At 39.9% G+C, this 17,446-nt stretch overlaps 2 protein-coding genes across 2 annotated transcripts in view; both read right to left on the reverse strand.

Moving 5' to 3' along the window:
* The window catches only part of LOC131266014 (GTPase-activating protein skywalker), a 40,600-nt gene extending 27,469 nt beyond the window's left edge, over positions 1–13,131 (reverse strand). Inside the window, exon 1 of the mRNA XM_058268345.1 lies at positions 13,029–13,131. The gene's annotated coding sequence lies outside the window, so the exon portion shown is untranslated. The remainder of the gene's footprint in view (positions 1–13,028) is intronic.
* LOC131266011 (microsomal triacylglycerol transfer protein) lies at positions 10,631–16,848 on the reverse strand. The gene is made up of 5 exons (XM_058268339.1): positions 16,681–16,848; positions 15,291–15,311; positions 14,749–14,918; positions 11,092–13,163; positions 10,631–11,022 (listed from the first exon to the last, which is right to left on the reverse strand). The coding sequence occupies exons 1-5, from the start codon at positions 16,715–16,717 to the stop codon at positions 10,716–10,718; spliced, it is 2,607 nt and encodes an 868-aa protein (XP_058124322.1). The 5' UTR covers positions 16,718–16,848; the 3' UTR covers positions 10,631–10,715.
* Between the last annotated feature and the right edge of the window lie 598 nt (positions 16,849–17,446).

Raw genomic sequence — 17,446 nt, forward strand, 5'->3', positions numbered from 1 at the left:
TCTGTCAGCCGGGTAGTTTCATTTGCTTGCTCTGCTACAATATTGTCCAGCAAACGGTTACGCACAATACGCCTGTTGCGTTGCCTGTTGCGTTGTTGCAAGTTTTGGGTACTCAACTCGATGACCCGCGATAGGGTAGTCACGCTTCACTCATCAACAGATTATCCATCTTTTACTTTTTGTGTGAATTGAAATAAGATCTTGTTTGCTTTGAAGGAAGATTTTTGAGTTAACTGAAAAATCAAAAACAAAAACAGCAGAGACTGACGCGTGCATAGACTGTCAGGAACTTTGCGCTTGCATTGACTGGCGACAGAATTGGCACCGCAAAACAAGGCTACACGAATCGCAAAGATTTTGACGTAAACTTATACGGTTTTTGAGTTTGCGGCTCGTGTAGCAGGTCGGTTAGAACCCACCTTGCCGGCACTGAATGGTTTATATCGTATCGTGACTGTTTGATGGATTGGGATTCGGATTTGGGAATTCGGATTACCCATCCCTAGAACAAAGCTGCGGTGCGCCAAACTGGAATCAACAAGTTTCAAAAACTTTGGTCCCAGCCAAAGTGATTACTATCCAGGTGGGTTCATCCCGAACAAATCGCCTTGATTTTTTTAGAAAAATAAAGGAAACATTTGACAATCGTTCCGAGTTTTGTTTATGTTTACAATTTGCCAGTTGTTGTTTCCAAAGGTTTTTCCGATAGCGTTAGAATGCCGTGTTTATCCTGTTCAGCTGTTTTTGGCAAAAATAACTCATGGAATGGGAAAAATGCGATATAATGAAGATATTGTAGTTTTAACAAACACGTTTCGTGTAGCATTGTAGCAACAAAGTGTTAACATACAGTCTGACAAGAAAATATCCGTACAGTCACCAATTCCAACTTTAAGCCTAGTTATCTCAGCGACTACGTGACCTAGGACAACCATTTAAACGACATATCGTAGATAAACTTCTATTCTATCCAATGAGGTCTTAACATTTCGAAAAAGTTACTTGTAGGTCACTTTGCTCTAACGAAACCCCAAAAAAGGCTCACAACCAATGACAAAAAAGTATTCCTACACCCAACTTTTTTGACCATATCAACCGGGTTGGTGAGGTTCTATTACCCAGCGAACGGCGGTACACTGAAAATCGAGCAGTTTTTTGCCTTTTTCTTTCGGACCCCCCGATATCCGCTTAACGGGGGGTCGGATTACACGCACACAACGTTGAGTCAGAGGTGACACGCACACCAAGCGCGCCAGGCAAAAAAAGGGCAAAAACATAGTTGCTCTCTTATTCCGCTCGCTACTATGCTCAGCCCCCAAGCTTTCTCCCAGCTCGTCTTCAATTCTCACCAATGCGTCTTTTTCTACTATTTAGTCGTCATGTTGTCTCGATAGGATAAGTCAGTGCAATAATCACTCTGGGCTATTTGTCAGTTGGCGATGCCCGAGGTTTAACATCCAATATTAACCTAGGAGGAATGGACATCGTTTTCCATGACGTTCCATTCTCTCTCCCATCATGGCGCACTACCTTGCTCTGCTCAGGTGTAAGCACGGATGGTTTCGCAAACAGCTGTTCGTAGTCAATGATATGAATGGTGTATGTGTTCGATGCATGCATGGGGATTGTTTTGATTGCGGAATGAAATTGCGTCAAGCTAATGTAATGAAATTGCATGCATGAAACTAAGTAATTTCTTTATTTGTCGTTTTGCTTCTTCATTTTCTTTGTTCTTCGTACGTTTTACTATAGAATTGAATGAATGAAAGGACTACATTAAAATAACGATTAAAAATTTATGAATTGCAATGGGTTGAAATATGGTAGTACTGCGTTATCACATTAGCACAACAACCGCAATAAATCCGTTAATCGCTGTATGCATGTTGTACGGGTTGATTAAGGTAAATTCAATTTACGTATGCTCGTGTCAGCTTGAGTAAAGGTTCATCGGATTTCGGTTCAAAGAAGTGAGCCAAAGCCTTTGGTTAATAATCGCCATTCACATTATTGAAACAAACAGAACCGTGCAGCGATTGCTACTAATTTCGAACGCTTGTAAATCTGGAGACCGCTGCATTGCTCAGCAATCAGCTGTGCCAATAACATAGAAAAAAAATCATAACACATACAAACAAACACAGGTCCAATAAGAGTGAAAAAGATAGCACATTTGAGGCATGCTCTTTTTGCACATAGCAGAAAGCATTGAAAGAGAATCCGCAACACGCATACAATGCATATGCCTTGCGCTTCACGCACACCATCAACCGGTTTTTATTCCGCGTTAACCGCAAATGCATGGCCCAATGAGGAAGAAAGAGTCAGGGCATAGCATCAATAGCATGCTATCTCGATCTTGTCCACAGTGGAGGGTCGTGGAGATGGGATTCTTCCTACCCCTCGCCTGTAAAATGAACTGATTCGAGCAAAACCGTTCACAGGGTAGTCAAATTATCAACCTAGCCATTATTTCGAGTTGTTAAGGATCTTAGGTAAAATCCCAAATGAAGCCCCCCCAGCCAAAATCGCTGTCGTGGCTACACCATTTGTGAGCGGATGTACCTTAAAGGTATGCAATTGGTGAAACAAATGCCGTTGTGTGAACCGTTTGAATTGAAATCTCGTTAAATTAAAGATGATTATTATACTGGAAAGGATGTACAACATAAACTCCCTCATGCATAACTTGCATGAGTGTATGAAAATTCGGCTACGCCATCAACCTAGGGGTGCGGTATGAGGGGGGCCCACGGGCCCCCCTTATTTCACAAATTTATAACAAACTCCCTTTTTCGGTAGACCTAGCGCAGTCCGCTCGCTACGCTCGCTGCGGGCGCGCCGCCGTTTCATACTCAGTTTTTCACTCCGACTCATTGGTTTATGATGTCCAACTTGCTCAGTTTAACCGATTAGTTCAAATCATTACAGCTTCTAACGGAACATCAACGGTTCAAATATTCAAACTGAATTGATGTGCCACCTATTGCATAACTTTCAGGCGCAAACGTGGAAAAAATGATGACGATGCGGCGCCGGGGGGGCTTCATTTGGGATTTTACCGGATCTTAAAGTATGATGGTAACAATTTTATATCATCATTTAATGTGAAATGGCCGGTGAAACTAGGCAAACAGCTGCAACCGATAGAGCACTATATTTTTTATGTGATGTGAAGGGAACCTAACTTGGCAAGTTGATGAACCCTGTGGCAAATATCATGCTAAGTCTCAGGAACTTATAATTTGTCGAATAAACCAGGGTATACCTAGACTAAACCCTGCAAACAGACATCTTTCGTGGTTATTCAATCGCTATGACGGGGTGATTGCTCGAAAAGCTATGAAGTCCTCCATACTTAGAGTTCTCCAACATGACGAACGAAGTGTCTAGATCACCAATCATATGATTTGGATTACAACTCTTAAGAAGGTTTTTTGGAAATAACAATAACATTGCATAATTGTGCGTTACAATTTTTTCGTTTCTAAGGAAAGAATAAGGAAGACTGGGGATTTGCAAATCGCTGTATTTTGATATCATTGGCGTGTCAGCACAGTGTTTTATACACTATATACAGACTTCATACAGACAAAATTAAGCAATTTTGGCCAAAAAAACGAACAACAATAGAGACTTTACGTCGAACTCAATCGTCAATACGAGCAACGTTGTTCTAACTATAAAACACAGTTGTTGAGAGTATGTGTTATGGTGTTCGGAGGCCATTAATAGAACTGGAAACATTGAACTAATTATAAATCATCTGTGGGACATGGTCTACTTCGCCCATTTTGTCACTTGGACAAGCCAACCCTTGGTAAAAGTTTAGATGATCTACAATGTTCTCTCTGAGTAAAATAACGATCCTAAGAATAGGCCATGTATTGTCCAAGAGTGACCACTTTATGAGATCATACAAGTGTTGAAGATACTTGAAAAGTGTCCGGAATCGATTTCTATACAACATTTGTCGAAAGATGCCTAGATTTACCATCAACGGAACATTATCCTGATCTTAGTAGACATCTTTAGAACTATTATGGAATCGGGTCAAATTTCCAGCATCTTTCGAAAAGAAAACTGGTAGAAATTATTTCTTGGCACTTATAGGCTATTATTGAGGCAGGTGGCATTGATTGCACCATATTGGCACATCATGTACGGATGGCACATCATTAATACTCATCATGTACGGATACTTTTTTGTCATCGGTTTTGAGCCTTTTTTGAGGTTTCGTTAGAGCAAAGTGATCTACAACTCACTTTTTTGAAATGTTAAGATCTCACTGGATAGGATAGAAGTTTATCTACGATATGTCGTTCAAACGGTTGTCCTAGGTCACGTAGTCACTGAGATAACTAGGCTTAAAGTTGAAATTGGTGACTGTACCGATAGTTTCTTGTCAGACTGTATGTGCCTTTGGACGACCTAACAGCTTTACCCATCTCGTCCAACCTCATTTACTAGATGACTTTGCAATATATCGTAGATGGAACTCAAGGTGTATAAATATAGAAGGTGACTTTATGTCGCTTTGGAAGGGGTGCCATATTTGAGAAGACTTATGTCAAAAACCCAATCGTTTTCCGATACCCCCCCTCAAAACCAATATGAATACCCCAGAAGTGTTATGTCAAGTCATGAAATGTCATTTTACACTGGACGACTTCACCTTCTAATTTATACACCTTGGATGGAACTGTGTCCTCAGTAAAGTTGTGTCTAACTGTTCATCTCCACATAGCGAACTCTCCTCCGTCGAACTGTCGAACTCAGTTCCCGCAACAGCTGGGAAACTCGTAGGAAACTGGTAGGAAACTCTTGACAGCACTAGCAAAGCCCCTCGTTCTGACGTTTAATAACTGACGGATTAAGAAGAAGCGAAGAAGACCGAAACAAATGCGTGTCCACTTAGCGAACTCAGGAAACTCGAAACTCCATACAAGTTTGACAGGAGTTTCACCAGAGTTTCCTATGAGTTCGCTATGTGGAGATGAACAGTAATGAGGGCAGAGTCTTCCGGTAACCGTATCAACTGGAACCAGCAGCTTGCTAACGCGTCGTAATCCTTTTATTGGTAAACAAAACCAGGAACGATTGCCAAAAATAAATTTCAAAATGGCTGCAACGACAAGGCCTTTGAGCTCACCTCCCTTAGGACCCACCTTGGTCACAGCTTTCAATAATGACTGAAATATCTAATTTGTTAATAATTTTTTAGTGGCTCGGTCAATTTCAACAATAGACCCCTCAAATGAAAGGTCTTTTGAAAGCAAATAACTTGATACAACAAAGCTTCTACCTCGATAATTTGTTTAATTAAATAAACATTGAATGGGGTGTAGGTACAGATACCTTGGTTGGTAATTTCAGCTGAAATAACAAATTTGTTAATAACTTCATGAACGCTTAACGGATTGATACATATGACCCCTCAAATAAAAAGTCTTTTCAGGACACATAACTTGTGCTACAAAAGATCTTTCTGTCTTATTTAGTTTTTGAGAAAACTACTCTACTACTACTACTTCTTGGCGTAACAACCTTGTTGGTCATGCCGGCCCGTTACGGGCTTACGAGACTTGTTTTCCCTGTTGTACGTGGATAGTTAGTCCCTCTCGTACAGGGGAGGATCCGATCTCGGTTGGGATTCGAAACCACGCCATCTAGGTGGTGAGCCCCGGCGCTCATGGGCCGATTTTCTAACCGGCGCTACCGCTCGGCTGTCGTGGACCCCCCTAAAGTAATTGTTTGAGAAAACTAATTGTGTGGAAAAGAGACCGCACTCTAGCACTGGAAAAGAGAGAGCTCTACCGGGAGCAAGGTTGGTAAGCCTCGATTACTGAAACGCAAAAATTTGCCAATTTCCCGCTAGGCGATTTCGAGCAAATCGTCCTAAAAAACGTTCTACGTGACACAAACATCGAGCAGTTTTGTATGATGAGTAGGACGAAGTAGAACGATTGCTCGAAAAACGTATACATTTGTTTCATGCCCATACAAAAAAAGTAGGACGTTTGTTCGCGCGTAGGACGTTTTAGAACGATATTTCGAGCTGTCTAGCGGGTTGTTAATTACTATTGATTCTTTCAACCGATTTCCTCGTTGGGGCTTCTTTTGGGTTTTTACCCAAAACTAACTTAATATCGTAGAGTGAAACAAATCTTTAACAAAGTGAGACACTTGGTAATTTTTATGAATATTCAAATCGACTGTAATCACTTTTCGAGCTGAAAATTGAACAGTTTGTTACGTGCAATTTCCGAATCTGTCCAAGTCCAAGGATCGCATGTCGTGCCGTGTCGTAAACCAGAATGCACAACACGTAGGGGTGGATGGGGTAATACGCACCCCTTAAGGAAAACTATAAAATTTTCTAACAACTTGGCTCTTGATTATTGATTTTATCACTGGATAGGATTCTTAAAGGTTCAAACTAGTTACCAATTCAGGAATGTTTGCTTTTTTTGCTAAGAAAAACGTATTTTTTTCAGTTTTGAAAAAGATCAATTTTTGATCGATCTGTATCTGGTTGAGGCAAAACGCACCTTTGCTAGGGGTAATACGCACTACAACAAAGCACGATGGAACGAAGCCGGGGTAAAAATCAAAAATTCATTTTCGGATTTCAGAATAAATTTTCAAAATAAAAGTTTTTCCGTAAACGTACTAAAAAATAAAAAATAATGTATGTTGAATGAGATATGTATTTATGTATCAGTTTTTCGTCTTTATCGTTATTCGCATAACATCGAGATTACTCTCAGTTCGATCGCCATCTACGATGCTATGCGAACAACGACAAAAACGAAAAACTGATACATAAATACATATCTCATTCAACATACATTATTTTTTTATTTTTTAGACGTTTACGGAAAAACTTTTATTTTGAAAATTTATTTTATCATTTAATTTATTTTATACTTTTACGTATTACTTGAACAGCGAAAGCAGGATTTATTCTTTTATATGAAAATTGTCATTAAGTTAGTTGAGTCGGAGTGTTATAATTCATTATCAAACTTAAGGAAGGAGTAGAAATTCACTGCCTGTTACTGCAGGATCTGGCGCAACTCGTTTTGCTTTGCTGTGAACAGGATCAGGATGTCCGAGTACCAATTATCAAGGAGTAAAAGTACGACTGCATTCTGTTTTAACGTTTGCTATGAGCACTGAAGAAGTGCTCTCGTTCTACAGCACTGCTGCGAGAGAACGCAACATGCGATCTCTCAATGTCACATAGCGCTCTCCCGGGGGAGCTGCTGAAGGAGACCAGCACGCTATCTGTTCAAGTGGCCAGAACGGGATCGCCAACGCACAGTCATAATCTGGGAGCGAAAAATGCGGGTATTGCTAGCATACTCTTTCATTATTGATCTCCTATCGTTTATCTCTGTCCGATTCATATTTTGCGACATCCGGGAAGGTGAATGCATAAAAAAATTTTAAAAATGAGATATGTTTTCTTAAACTACAAGATGAAACTAAGAAATGACCCAAAAACTAGATCCTCTGTTCTTCCAGGCTCTGAGAAACAGCCCGTCAAAGTCAAGATTTGTGAAAATATTGCGTGAAAAATTGAAAAAAATCCATCAACTTTGAAGGTCTGTAACTCCTATAATAATGGCCGGAATCAAATTTCACGCACAGTTTTGGAAAGGTATATTATCATGCTTTAAAATTTGTTAATAGTTAAAGTAAATTGAAATGGAATGTTACAAAATATTAAGCATTGTTTCGCAAAACTGATGAAAGATTGTAATATGATGCATACCCACTTATAGTCTAGAATGTTTTGTAACAATAAATGATAGTTTTTTTTTGCGCATACGCGCGCATCTTTACGTTATTCTGTACTTTATATGTGAAGCTTATAGTTTATCACGTACTAGGAGTCTCCATCTGCATCTGCATGCCATATGCAGCATCATGTGTGGTAAGAAATATATGAAATTCTCAATCAATAAAATATAGGTCGAAAATCGTATCGTAAAAATGTGAAGCAGGATAGTGGTTGAACATCACGTAAAAGGGGAAAGACAAGCCAAGTCAATGGCAAAGAATGAAGTTTGGTTTGGTTTGCATTGAATATATTAGGTCGCTTTTTCTTGTTCTACAGCTCACAAACCCATCTTTTTATACCCAAAATTCCTATTAATAAAGTACCCTACACTAACATTTTGTTCTGTTTGTCCCCCCTGGTACTATGTACCCAGCCAGCAATATCTGTCAAAAACATAGGCGAGGGCGAGTAAAAGAAAAATCCCCGCCGCAAGCGGACTGTCGATGTTTGAATGTGTGCATGGGACGGCGATGAATTCAGTGCAAGAGGAGCTTTCGATATGGGCATTACACGAGACGCCATATTTGCCCACCTTTGCGTTGTGAATTGTGATCGACTAAACATGTTTCTGAGTAATTTCAATTTTAAATATGTGATTTAGTGTTCTTTTCGTGATCAGTAGTGTTATATATGTGAAACAGATGGAATAATGAACAGCCGCGTTTGCTGTTTGTGTTTTGGAAGGCAGCTGCCGGCAGCTGTTCTTTGGCGCTGTGCTGTCCCGGATGACTCTCAACCGCTGCAGCCGATAGAGAATGCATCGTCTGTATCACATATCCCAGCATTCTGGCGCTGTGATGAGCAAGAGGCCTCTCAACAGATGCAGCCAAGAAGTCATACCCCGAATCATCCCGGCATTCTGACGCTGAGCTGATCCGGACGCAGAGCGGTACAGTCGATGGAAAAGGCATCTCCCGGATTTTACACGGAGACAGGATGGACATCTTAAGTGTAAACGTATTGTTACCGTAACGAATAGTAATATTGTAATTGTAATTGTTGTTATTTGAAATTCAATGTATATTTATTGAAATAAACGAATATGTGCATTGAAATTATGAATTTATTATTGACATAAATTGAATAATAATAAAATAAAAAAATGGCTGCCTCTACTGCTTATGTGTGCGTGAAGCAGGTGTTTACATGTGTGCGTGCACCCATCGGCTTGGATTGACGGTCTTTCGTGCTTCCGTTAAGCTGGCCGTAAACGTTGCGAACTTGTTCGCGCGAACAATTTGACAACCAGGCATTGCCTATGTTAAGGAAAGGAAAGGAAGATATAAGAGGATATCTTCCTTTCCTTTCCTTAACATAGCCAATGCCCGGTTGTCAAATTGTTCGCACGAACAAGTTCGCAACGTTTACGGCCAGCTTTAGACCCGATTGCGGACCGTCACCAAAAATTGACAGATATTGCTGGCTGGGTAGTTCCAGCAAGAGTCCCAGCAATCTGCCATGGAAAAACTTGCTGGTACTACATGACAGCTGCAAAAAATTTGAATTTTTGTCAACCGGGTTGTTTACAAACTGGTGCATTTTACCCCGACATACTGGGTGCATATTGCCCTCATTCATTATTCCCCACATTTTCAACTAAAATATGAGTAAATTTGCATGCTTTCCGAAATTTTCATGAATAGTCTCTGTCGTGATCGCCAGACATTATTTCTTCTATTTTTTATCTTTTTTATTACTTTCGTTTCTTTTTTTATTCTCGCACCACTGTACTCTTTAAAGTCCACCGCAAGTCTGTTCTCTTCAAAGTCAACCACAAGACTGCCGCCCGCAATCGAGCTCGCGCTTTACCAGCTCGCCGACGCCGGTCCCCCTGTCTTCCTCTTATTCGGTCCTTCTCTCTCAATTTCGCCCGTTTTTTGGCTAAGACCCGCGTTTCTCTTCCTATCTCTTTCTCTGACTCGGTGCATCTCTTCCTATTTCGCCCCAACCACTACAGTCTCAAGCACTGATTCTCAATTCACTAAATTTCGTATTCCTCGTGGGTAAATATCGGTTTTTGCACTTAATATTCCTTAGCGGAATGGTAAGTTACATTATAACAAAAACTGTCTGAGCTGAGAATCATTTTGTTTTGCGTTTATTTCGCGTTTCTGTTGATGTAGAGCTATCAAACTCACAGGGTGACCATATTTCAGGTTGATCTTGCAGGGTGACTACTTTTTACGCGTTGAAAACTCGTTTTTCAATGGAAATGGGAAAGGGTGCGTATTGCCTCAGGGGTGCGTATTACCCCAGCCACCCCTACATTTGTTGTTTACATCATTCATACTAGCCAGTTGCTATTCGTGAGTACGATTTAATCTGGCTACTACATGGAACTTCCGCCAATGAAATGGTCGTGTTGTAGGATTATAGTTCCTACCACCAAACTTGACATGGATTCATGCACAATTAAAAAAAACACAATTGAAAATCCCAGCCTGCCAATGCCAGACTAAACTGCTTCTGATGTTGGTTGCAAACAAAATGCATGGTGGTTAGATATATTAACATCTCGAATAAGGGAATGTTCAAAGCAATTAGCAATTAAATACGAAATATTGATCTTTTATTCCGACGAAATCGTTAAAAAGCATTTTAAAGCAATTCTAAAATGTATTCTAATATTTTCCCTGTCTTTTGCGCGTCTAAGTTTTATCTGAAATTATACGTGAACAGCCGGTACTACAACGTACTAGAATGTTAAGAATTGGATTATTGGACATGTTTCATAAACGTTATCAGTTTTGATGTAAATTATAAATAATTAGATGGTTTTGAACATGTATATTGAAGTTTTATTTGAGCATTGTGATTTCCATATATATGTATATTCATGTATTTAAGATCTATGAGCGACAATTTTTATGAAATCAGATTGCACATCTCGTTGTTCTTACGGTTTAGGACATGAGTCAATCCGTTAAAGTTATATAATTTAGTTTTTTTGTACACTGTGCTTTGTTTCCATCCAACTAAGAATACAGTTTTGTAAAACTGTACTTTCATTGTATTTTTTGGTTGCACTAGCTGCATACATAAAACTGGATCGCTGGAAAAATCAAGGGCAGATGTAAGGTGAAGCTGTGGTTCCTGCACCGTACTAAAGTTGACCGCAATTGAAGCGAATGCGGTTTCCGCGGACAAGGAACCAGTCATGGTGATGCCAGTACTTGAAATGTATACAAAAATATTATTAATTGAGTACCATTCTTCGTTAACCAGTATACAGAAGACTAACTTTTGCTCGACTTTTGATTGTGCATTTCGCCCCCACAGGCTCATAGTAACTTGACCGTTAAGGTCGATGGAAATCGCACCAGTCGCCGAAAGACGCAACGTTGCTCCGCTTTGCGAGTGGAACCATTCTTCATTGTCCTGCAATAACGTGGTCGCCTGATAGGCTGGTGTGCGTTCTGATGCTGTGCCGCTCCACACATGTCCCATTAGTTCTCCTTTTCCACTGAAGAAGACTAGTGGCCTCATGACTGTGCCTTGTATAGAAAGCTCCATACCAGCCATTGTTTCCTCCTCTTCGACGTCGTTGGATTCTTCTGCATCGCTGCTGACAAACGATGACAAACCTCCGGCGAACAATCCTAGAGTGAAAATGCTGGTTTTTTCGTCGTTTACATTGAGCGTCAGATCAACAATGCCTCGCTTGAGAACACCTCCACTCATCTCTTGTAGGCTGGAAATCGAAGCATTGAACGTTGGTGGCTCTGAAAACTGTCGACTTAGTGCCGTGGAAAGCCCTTTGGGGACGAGTACATGATAATTATTTAACGTAGGGTCACCCTCGATAACCTTTTGAAGCAATACGGCAAATTCTCTGCACTGCTCAGCAAGCATTCGTAACTTCTGCAACATATATTGCTTCACCTCGAAGGATTTGTCGTTTGATTTCAATAGCTGCATCAAATGCATCAGTTCGAAGTAGTTTGGTTTCATATCTAGTAAAATATCGAAGGCTAAAGCACGAGCGCTAGAGTCGTATGGACGGAAGACTTGAAAGAGAATGGCATCAAAACTTGATTTGAATTCATCGTTCCACAAGTGAACGGAAAACGATTTGAGGCCTTTCATAGCGGCTACGCTTATTGAACGAGGAGCCTCTTGTACAAGCTTGAGAAGCATGTGCGCCGTAACAGGGTTTTTAAGGTTGTGAAGGCCACGAATGTATCTTAGTTTACAACCATCTTTTGTACAACCTTGAATTCTTTCCATTATAAATGTAGTAACTTTGCGTACCAGCTCCGAGTCATAACCATGCGCTTCAACTTGTGCGTACCGTTGGGTAACAGAAGACAGACATTGAATCAAGCTATCGGCCAATTTTACATTTTTTGGTTCATTCTGGGCTAACTGTAGCAGATCTTCAATGATTTTCTTCTGCGGTCGGGTAGCAATGGCGAGTGCCTGCAGATACCGTTCAGCAAGCGATGTATCTTCCTCATTCGAAGCAACCCTGAATTCGGTTTTGGCAGCTTCATGCGAGGCAACTGTTTGGGCTGCCCCAAGGATATCTAATAATTGTCCCTTAAGCGGTTGGGAAGTTTTTGCTTTGAGTATACGCAACAGTTCTTCTACCGTGGCTTGACGTGCTGCTTGAACCAACTCTATCAGTGTTGTCGATGATTTTCCCGTGCCAATGTCGCCGTCTGTTAATGATTTTTGGTACTTTTTGAAAAATGCTACAGTGCTCTCGCATTGATCGCCAGTACATGCCGATCGATAGTTTTGTATCTGCAAGGTATCACTATCCAGATATAAGTCCTTTAGTACCTCTTCAATGCTGGACCCCTGCAAAACAACAGTGTTTCTAGAAATTCCTATCGCCTTCATTTCAATGGTCGAGTCATAATGTGCACCAAAGTTATCAAATGCGTTGAGCACATACTTCGCGAACTCTCGGCTGAGAACCGTCTGAAGGCACCCTTCGGTGGAGACCGTAAAATCGGTGTTACGAGATATTTTGACTTTACTTTGCAACGGATATTCAGTTCGTTGTATGCGATTCGAATTAAACTGGCAGCTTTCTTTTGATTTGTGGTATCGCGTCGACGAACGAGATGTATACGTAACCTTACATAGACCAGACGGATCCTCTTCTAAGTATGTTCCATCCAGTAACTGGAACTGAAACAGCGCTCCAATCGCTTTCTTCGAATTCCTTACCAGAACCGAATCTGATTCAGTAAAATACACAGCGTTTATGCGCCCCAGCTGCCACCAAGCATAGAAAGGGGTTTCTATGCCTTCCACTGACCCAGGTTTTGTATCAGGTAGACTGGACACTGCTGGATTTTTAACCTAAATAGAATAAATAGATATAACAATAGATGTACCATGAATATAGATTAAATAGATACAACGTTAAAAACGGAAATAATTAGATTCCTGTACACTATTTGCAGGCGATAATGCCCTTATTAGACGAGGATTTTATCTGTTATCTTTGCCCAGACTTTTACTGTCAAAGTAGGCTTTAACAGAGCATTTGACATAAAAATGATGCCCGCTCGTGTAATAACGCCAAGTTCCACAAAATGGGTTTTGCTTCATTTTCATTTATTGATCATTTTCATGTGTGAATTTATAGCGTATTGTTCATCCTAGAGTAATGAACAAAATCTGTTCTTCTTCTTCTTCTTCTTCTTCTTCTTCTTCTTCTTCTTCTTCTTCTTCTTCTTCTTCTTCTTCTTCTTCCTCTTCTTCGACGAGGATTTACTCCATACGGCTATTGAATCCAGCTTCCTGAGCCTTCGCAAGCTAATCTGGAGACATAACATAGACCTCTACTATTGGTTAAGGACCGCGTACTAAGGCCATATGTCCTGATTTTCTGTGGTTATTCTGATTTTCTGTAGGCGTCTACCTCCCCTTTCCCAAATTGTGTGCTGCAAAGAGCAGTTCTTTGGTGATTTTAGGATACTTTTTGAAGTGTTATACTTTTTAATGATGTCTGAATCTGTTAGTTTGCTAATGTAAGTCTAATTTTATATGTTTTGAAATCTTTTTCCATCGTAATGATGGATAAATGATGACGTTTCGTTCCAACAAAGTAGTGTGACGCATATTTCAATAAAAACTTCAATAATATAATAAATCGAATTATCCGAGTGCTTCTAACGATGCCCAATAGTCTTCTGCATCGATAATAACAAATATCAAGTGTCGAAACTAACTTACACACCACTTTAGCTAACAAAAATACGATGAAATATAACTGTCCGACTTTGCGATTGGCCGTCAAAATTCTGACTTTTCCCACTCTATTGTTTATTGCGCCGTTTGGGTACGATTTTTTTCGCCGTTCTTTTTGCACGTACTTCGTAGGAAGGTGCACCAAGAAGATGCAATGAACAAAAATCATTGTTATCAATTCTAAGTACTCTAAAATCGACCACAAAGTCGGACGCATGCTCATTTTTTGAGCGTCCGGATTAACTTTGGGCCCAGTGTATTTCCTTCCGTTTGTCAGATCGCACGAAACTCGTGATCCGCTTGATTACTCAAGCAGCACGAGATGTACGGCGGCTATGATTTATCTGACTTGAGCTCCAGCTCGGCGTCATCATGCGGCCGTGCCTTAAGATAACCTTACTTTTCGCTAACTATTTCAGGTACCCCGTGCACTGCTAACGATCCGCTCTGATGGACTGCCGAACTGGAACTCCAAAATCTGTTCCAAATATCAGAGCAAAAAGTAAACAAATCGCCACTTTCACATAAAAATTCTAATCGAAACAAAATCGGAACCGGTCGTGCCCGATTCCGATTTTGAGGAAGGAATGTATCTGTCAAACGCGTTTGGCAGAAAACTTCTGGGAAAATATTACAGATAAAGTCCTCGTCTAATAAGGGTAAAAAGGACCATTAAACTTCACATCCGTACCTGAATCATCAATAACCTTGAGTCTTGAGTACCCCAAACAGCACCAACAGTTATAACAGCTTGGAAGTGATATCCAACTTGCTTGGAGTCATTGTTAGCGGCCCCTACTTGCAATTTGTTGGATAAGCTAAATTGTTGTTCAGTCCCGACTTGGAATGTTTCGTCGAATGCTAGTTTTTACAAAACCGAAGAAAAAAAAAGAATATTAGAAGAATAAAACTAACTGTATACAACTTTTGTTTGTTCTGTAAATACCATTTCTACATGTTAAAGTAACATCATTTTGCTACATTACAATATGCGTTAATTATAACGTCTTATCCTGATTATTACACATAACATGGTATAGTGTTAATCCAACTATCTAGCGCACAAAACGCAAAATTATATAATACTTTTGCATTTACTAAGTAAATAGTAAATTTTACTTGGAACAATACATAAATAAATAATACAAGTCCAGAAAAAGCAAGTCCTGGTGTGTCTTCACCAGGTGTGAAAAAATACGCAGACTGTATTTATTATCTGGGACCATTACTCACCTGGAGCTAGAGACCGCAACTCTGCAATTGGAAAGATATGTCAATAAAGTGAGTACCAAAAACAAATATTTTTGCAGAAAATATGATTCAGTAATCAAAACATTGAGGAATTTCAGAAAATACTGAAAAATATAACAACAGTCAATTCAAATTCTAATTTATTCAACCTAAATTATCATGAAACAACAGTTTTGAATTATTAGATTTCACTAGAATTTGAGGGAGGGTAATTCTAAATGCTTCTTCAAATATCTTCAACTATAATACTTTCCTCACCACTAACATGTATTCTGCTGATTTATACACAGGAAAAACAACACGAAAATACTCGTAGAAAATATTTCACAAATTTTTAAAATTAGGACGTATTTCAAATCGCAAGTACGGAAACATCCAAACAAAATGTAGATACACTTGGCACAAAGTTAATCCGGAATTGGTTCTTCCACCCCTATCCCGAATTGTGTACTGCAAAGAGCAGTTCTTTGGTGATTTTAGGATACTTTTTGAAGTGTTATACTTTTTAATGATGTCTGAATCTGTTAGTTTGCTAATGTGAGTCTAATTTAATATGTTTTGAAATCTTTTTCCATCGTTACGATGGATAAATGATGACTTTTCGTTCCAACAAAGTAGTGTGACGCATATTTCAATAAAAACTTCAATAATATAATAAACCGAATCATCCGAGTGCTTCTAACGATGCCCAAGAGTCGTCTGCATCGATAATAACAAATATCAAGTGTCGAAACTAACTTACACACCACTTTAGCTAACAAAAATACGATGAAATATAACTGTCCGACTTGCGATTGGCCGTCAAAATTCTGACTTTTCTCACTCTATTGTTTATTGCGCCGCTTGGGTACGATTTTTTTCACCGTTTTTTTTTGCACGTACTTCGTAGGAAGATGCACCAAGAAGATGCAATGAACAAAAATCATTGTTATCAATTCTAAGTACTCTAAAATCGACCACAAAGTCGGACGCATGCTCATTTTTTGAGCGTCCGGATTAACTTTGGGCCCAGTATACATATGGAACGATAGTTAAAGATGTGAAGATTATTAGATTTAGAATAAATGTCATTGTGTCGAGATAGCTTAACAATCAGCCCTTCAGGAAAGGAAGACTTTGCTTCTTTCTTACGATCTATGCACTTTCCTTCACATACGCATACCAGCATGGCAACTATCCTTATCAGTAAATACAACAAATCGACACAGCTTGCATCCGAGTTTCTCTTTCCCCCAAACACCGACAAGCCGGCGTCCACGTAAAACCAAGTTCACTGTGCAAGGTTATCACCAGCAGCATGCTCTGATGTCTTTGGCCGTCTGCTTATGGCAGCTACTTGCTTGGGAACACTGATTTTTCGTGTTAAACTCACCAAATAAAGATAGCAGACCAAATAGCAGTAACCACATCTTCACAACGTTAGTTTTCCAAGTTTCCGGTTGCTTGGAAATAACTAAACAGATTGAATAATATTGTAACTAAAAACACGAACCAACAAATAAAAAATACGCCACGATGGGCTGATGCTAACTAGCCTGTTGACTTCTTCGAGCTGCATAAGCTTACTAAGTTGGAGGAGGCTGGCATTTCATTTAATGTTGTTTTTCTACGTCGGACCGGATCACGAACACATTCGCATGGCATGCACCAACACTTCCATTCCGTGTACGGACGCGTACCGGGTACGTATGAATACATCTACAAAGGCATCTGTAAGAGCCCCGCTACACGAGCCGCAAACTCAAAAAGTTCGCGGCGAAAAGAGGGGAAAAACCGAGAAGTTTACGTCAAAAACTTTTCAGCTCCGTGAGCCGAAAACTGCACCCGCGAAGTTTTTTCAGCTACCGCAAACTCAAATGCGCGAGAAGAAGAAGATGAAGAATAAATAGATGTAAACATAACAAATCTCAAAAACAAAATAAACGGACATACGGTGATAAATTTACGTGCTACGGTGATATTTTATCATTGGCTGGCGGGAGTCATGACTGGCAACAGCATTGGTACCGCAGAACGCGGCTACACGAACCGCGAAGATTTTGCGGGTCGTGTAGCGGGGCCCTAACAGATTGTGTGTGCGACAGAAATCTTTGAATGAAATAGCTCTTTTAGCTCTCTGTACGATACACGCTTTCCAG

Source organism: Anopheles coustani, chromosome 2 (assembly GCF_943734705.1).
Source record: "Anopheles coustani chromosome 2, idAnoCousDA_361_x.2, whole genome shotgun sequence".
Taxonomy (NCBI): domain Eukaryota; kingdom Metazoa; phylum Arthropoda; class Insecta; order Diptera; family Culicidae; genus Anopheles; species Anopheles coustani.

Bases quoted from the DNA above. Each gene is read 5' to 3' on its own strand.
- LOC131266011 (XM_058268339.1), bottom strand. From the start codon at position 16,717: ATGTGGTTACTGCTATTTGGTCTGCTATCTTTATTTG. The intron at 15,312-16,680 runs GTGAGTTTAACA...TTCCAATTGCAG, and splicing joins TGGTCTGCTATCTTTATTTG to AGTTGCGGTCTCTAGCTCCA. The intron at 13,164-14,748 runs GTACGGATGTGA...TATTCTATTTAG, and splicing joins CAAGGTTATTGATGATTCAG to GTTAAAAATCCAGCAGTGTC.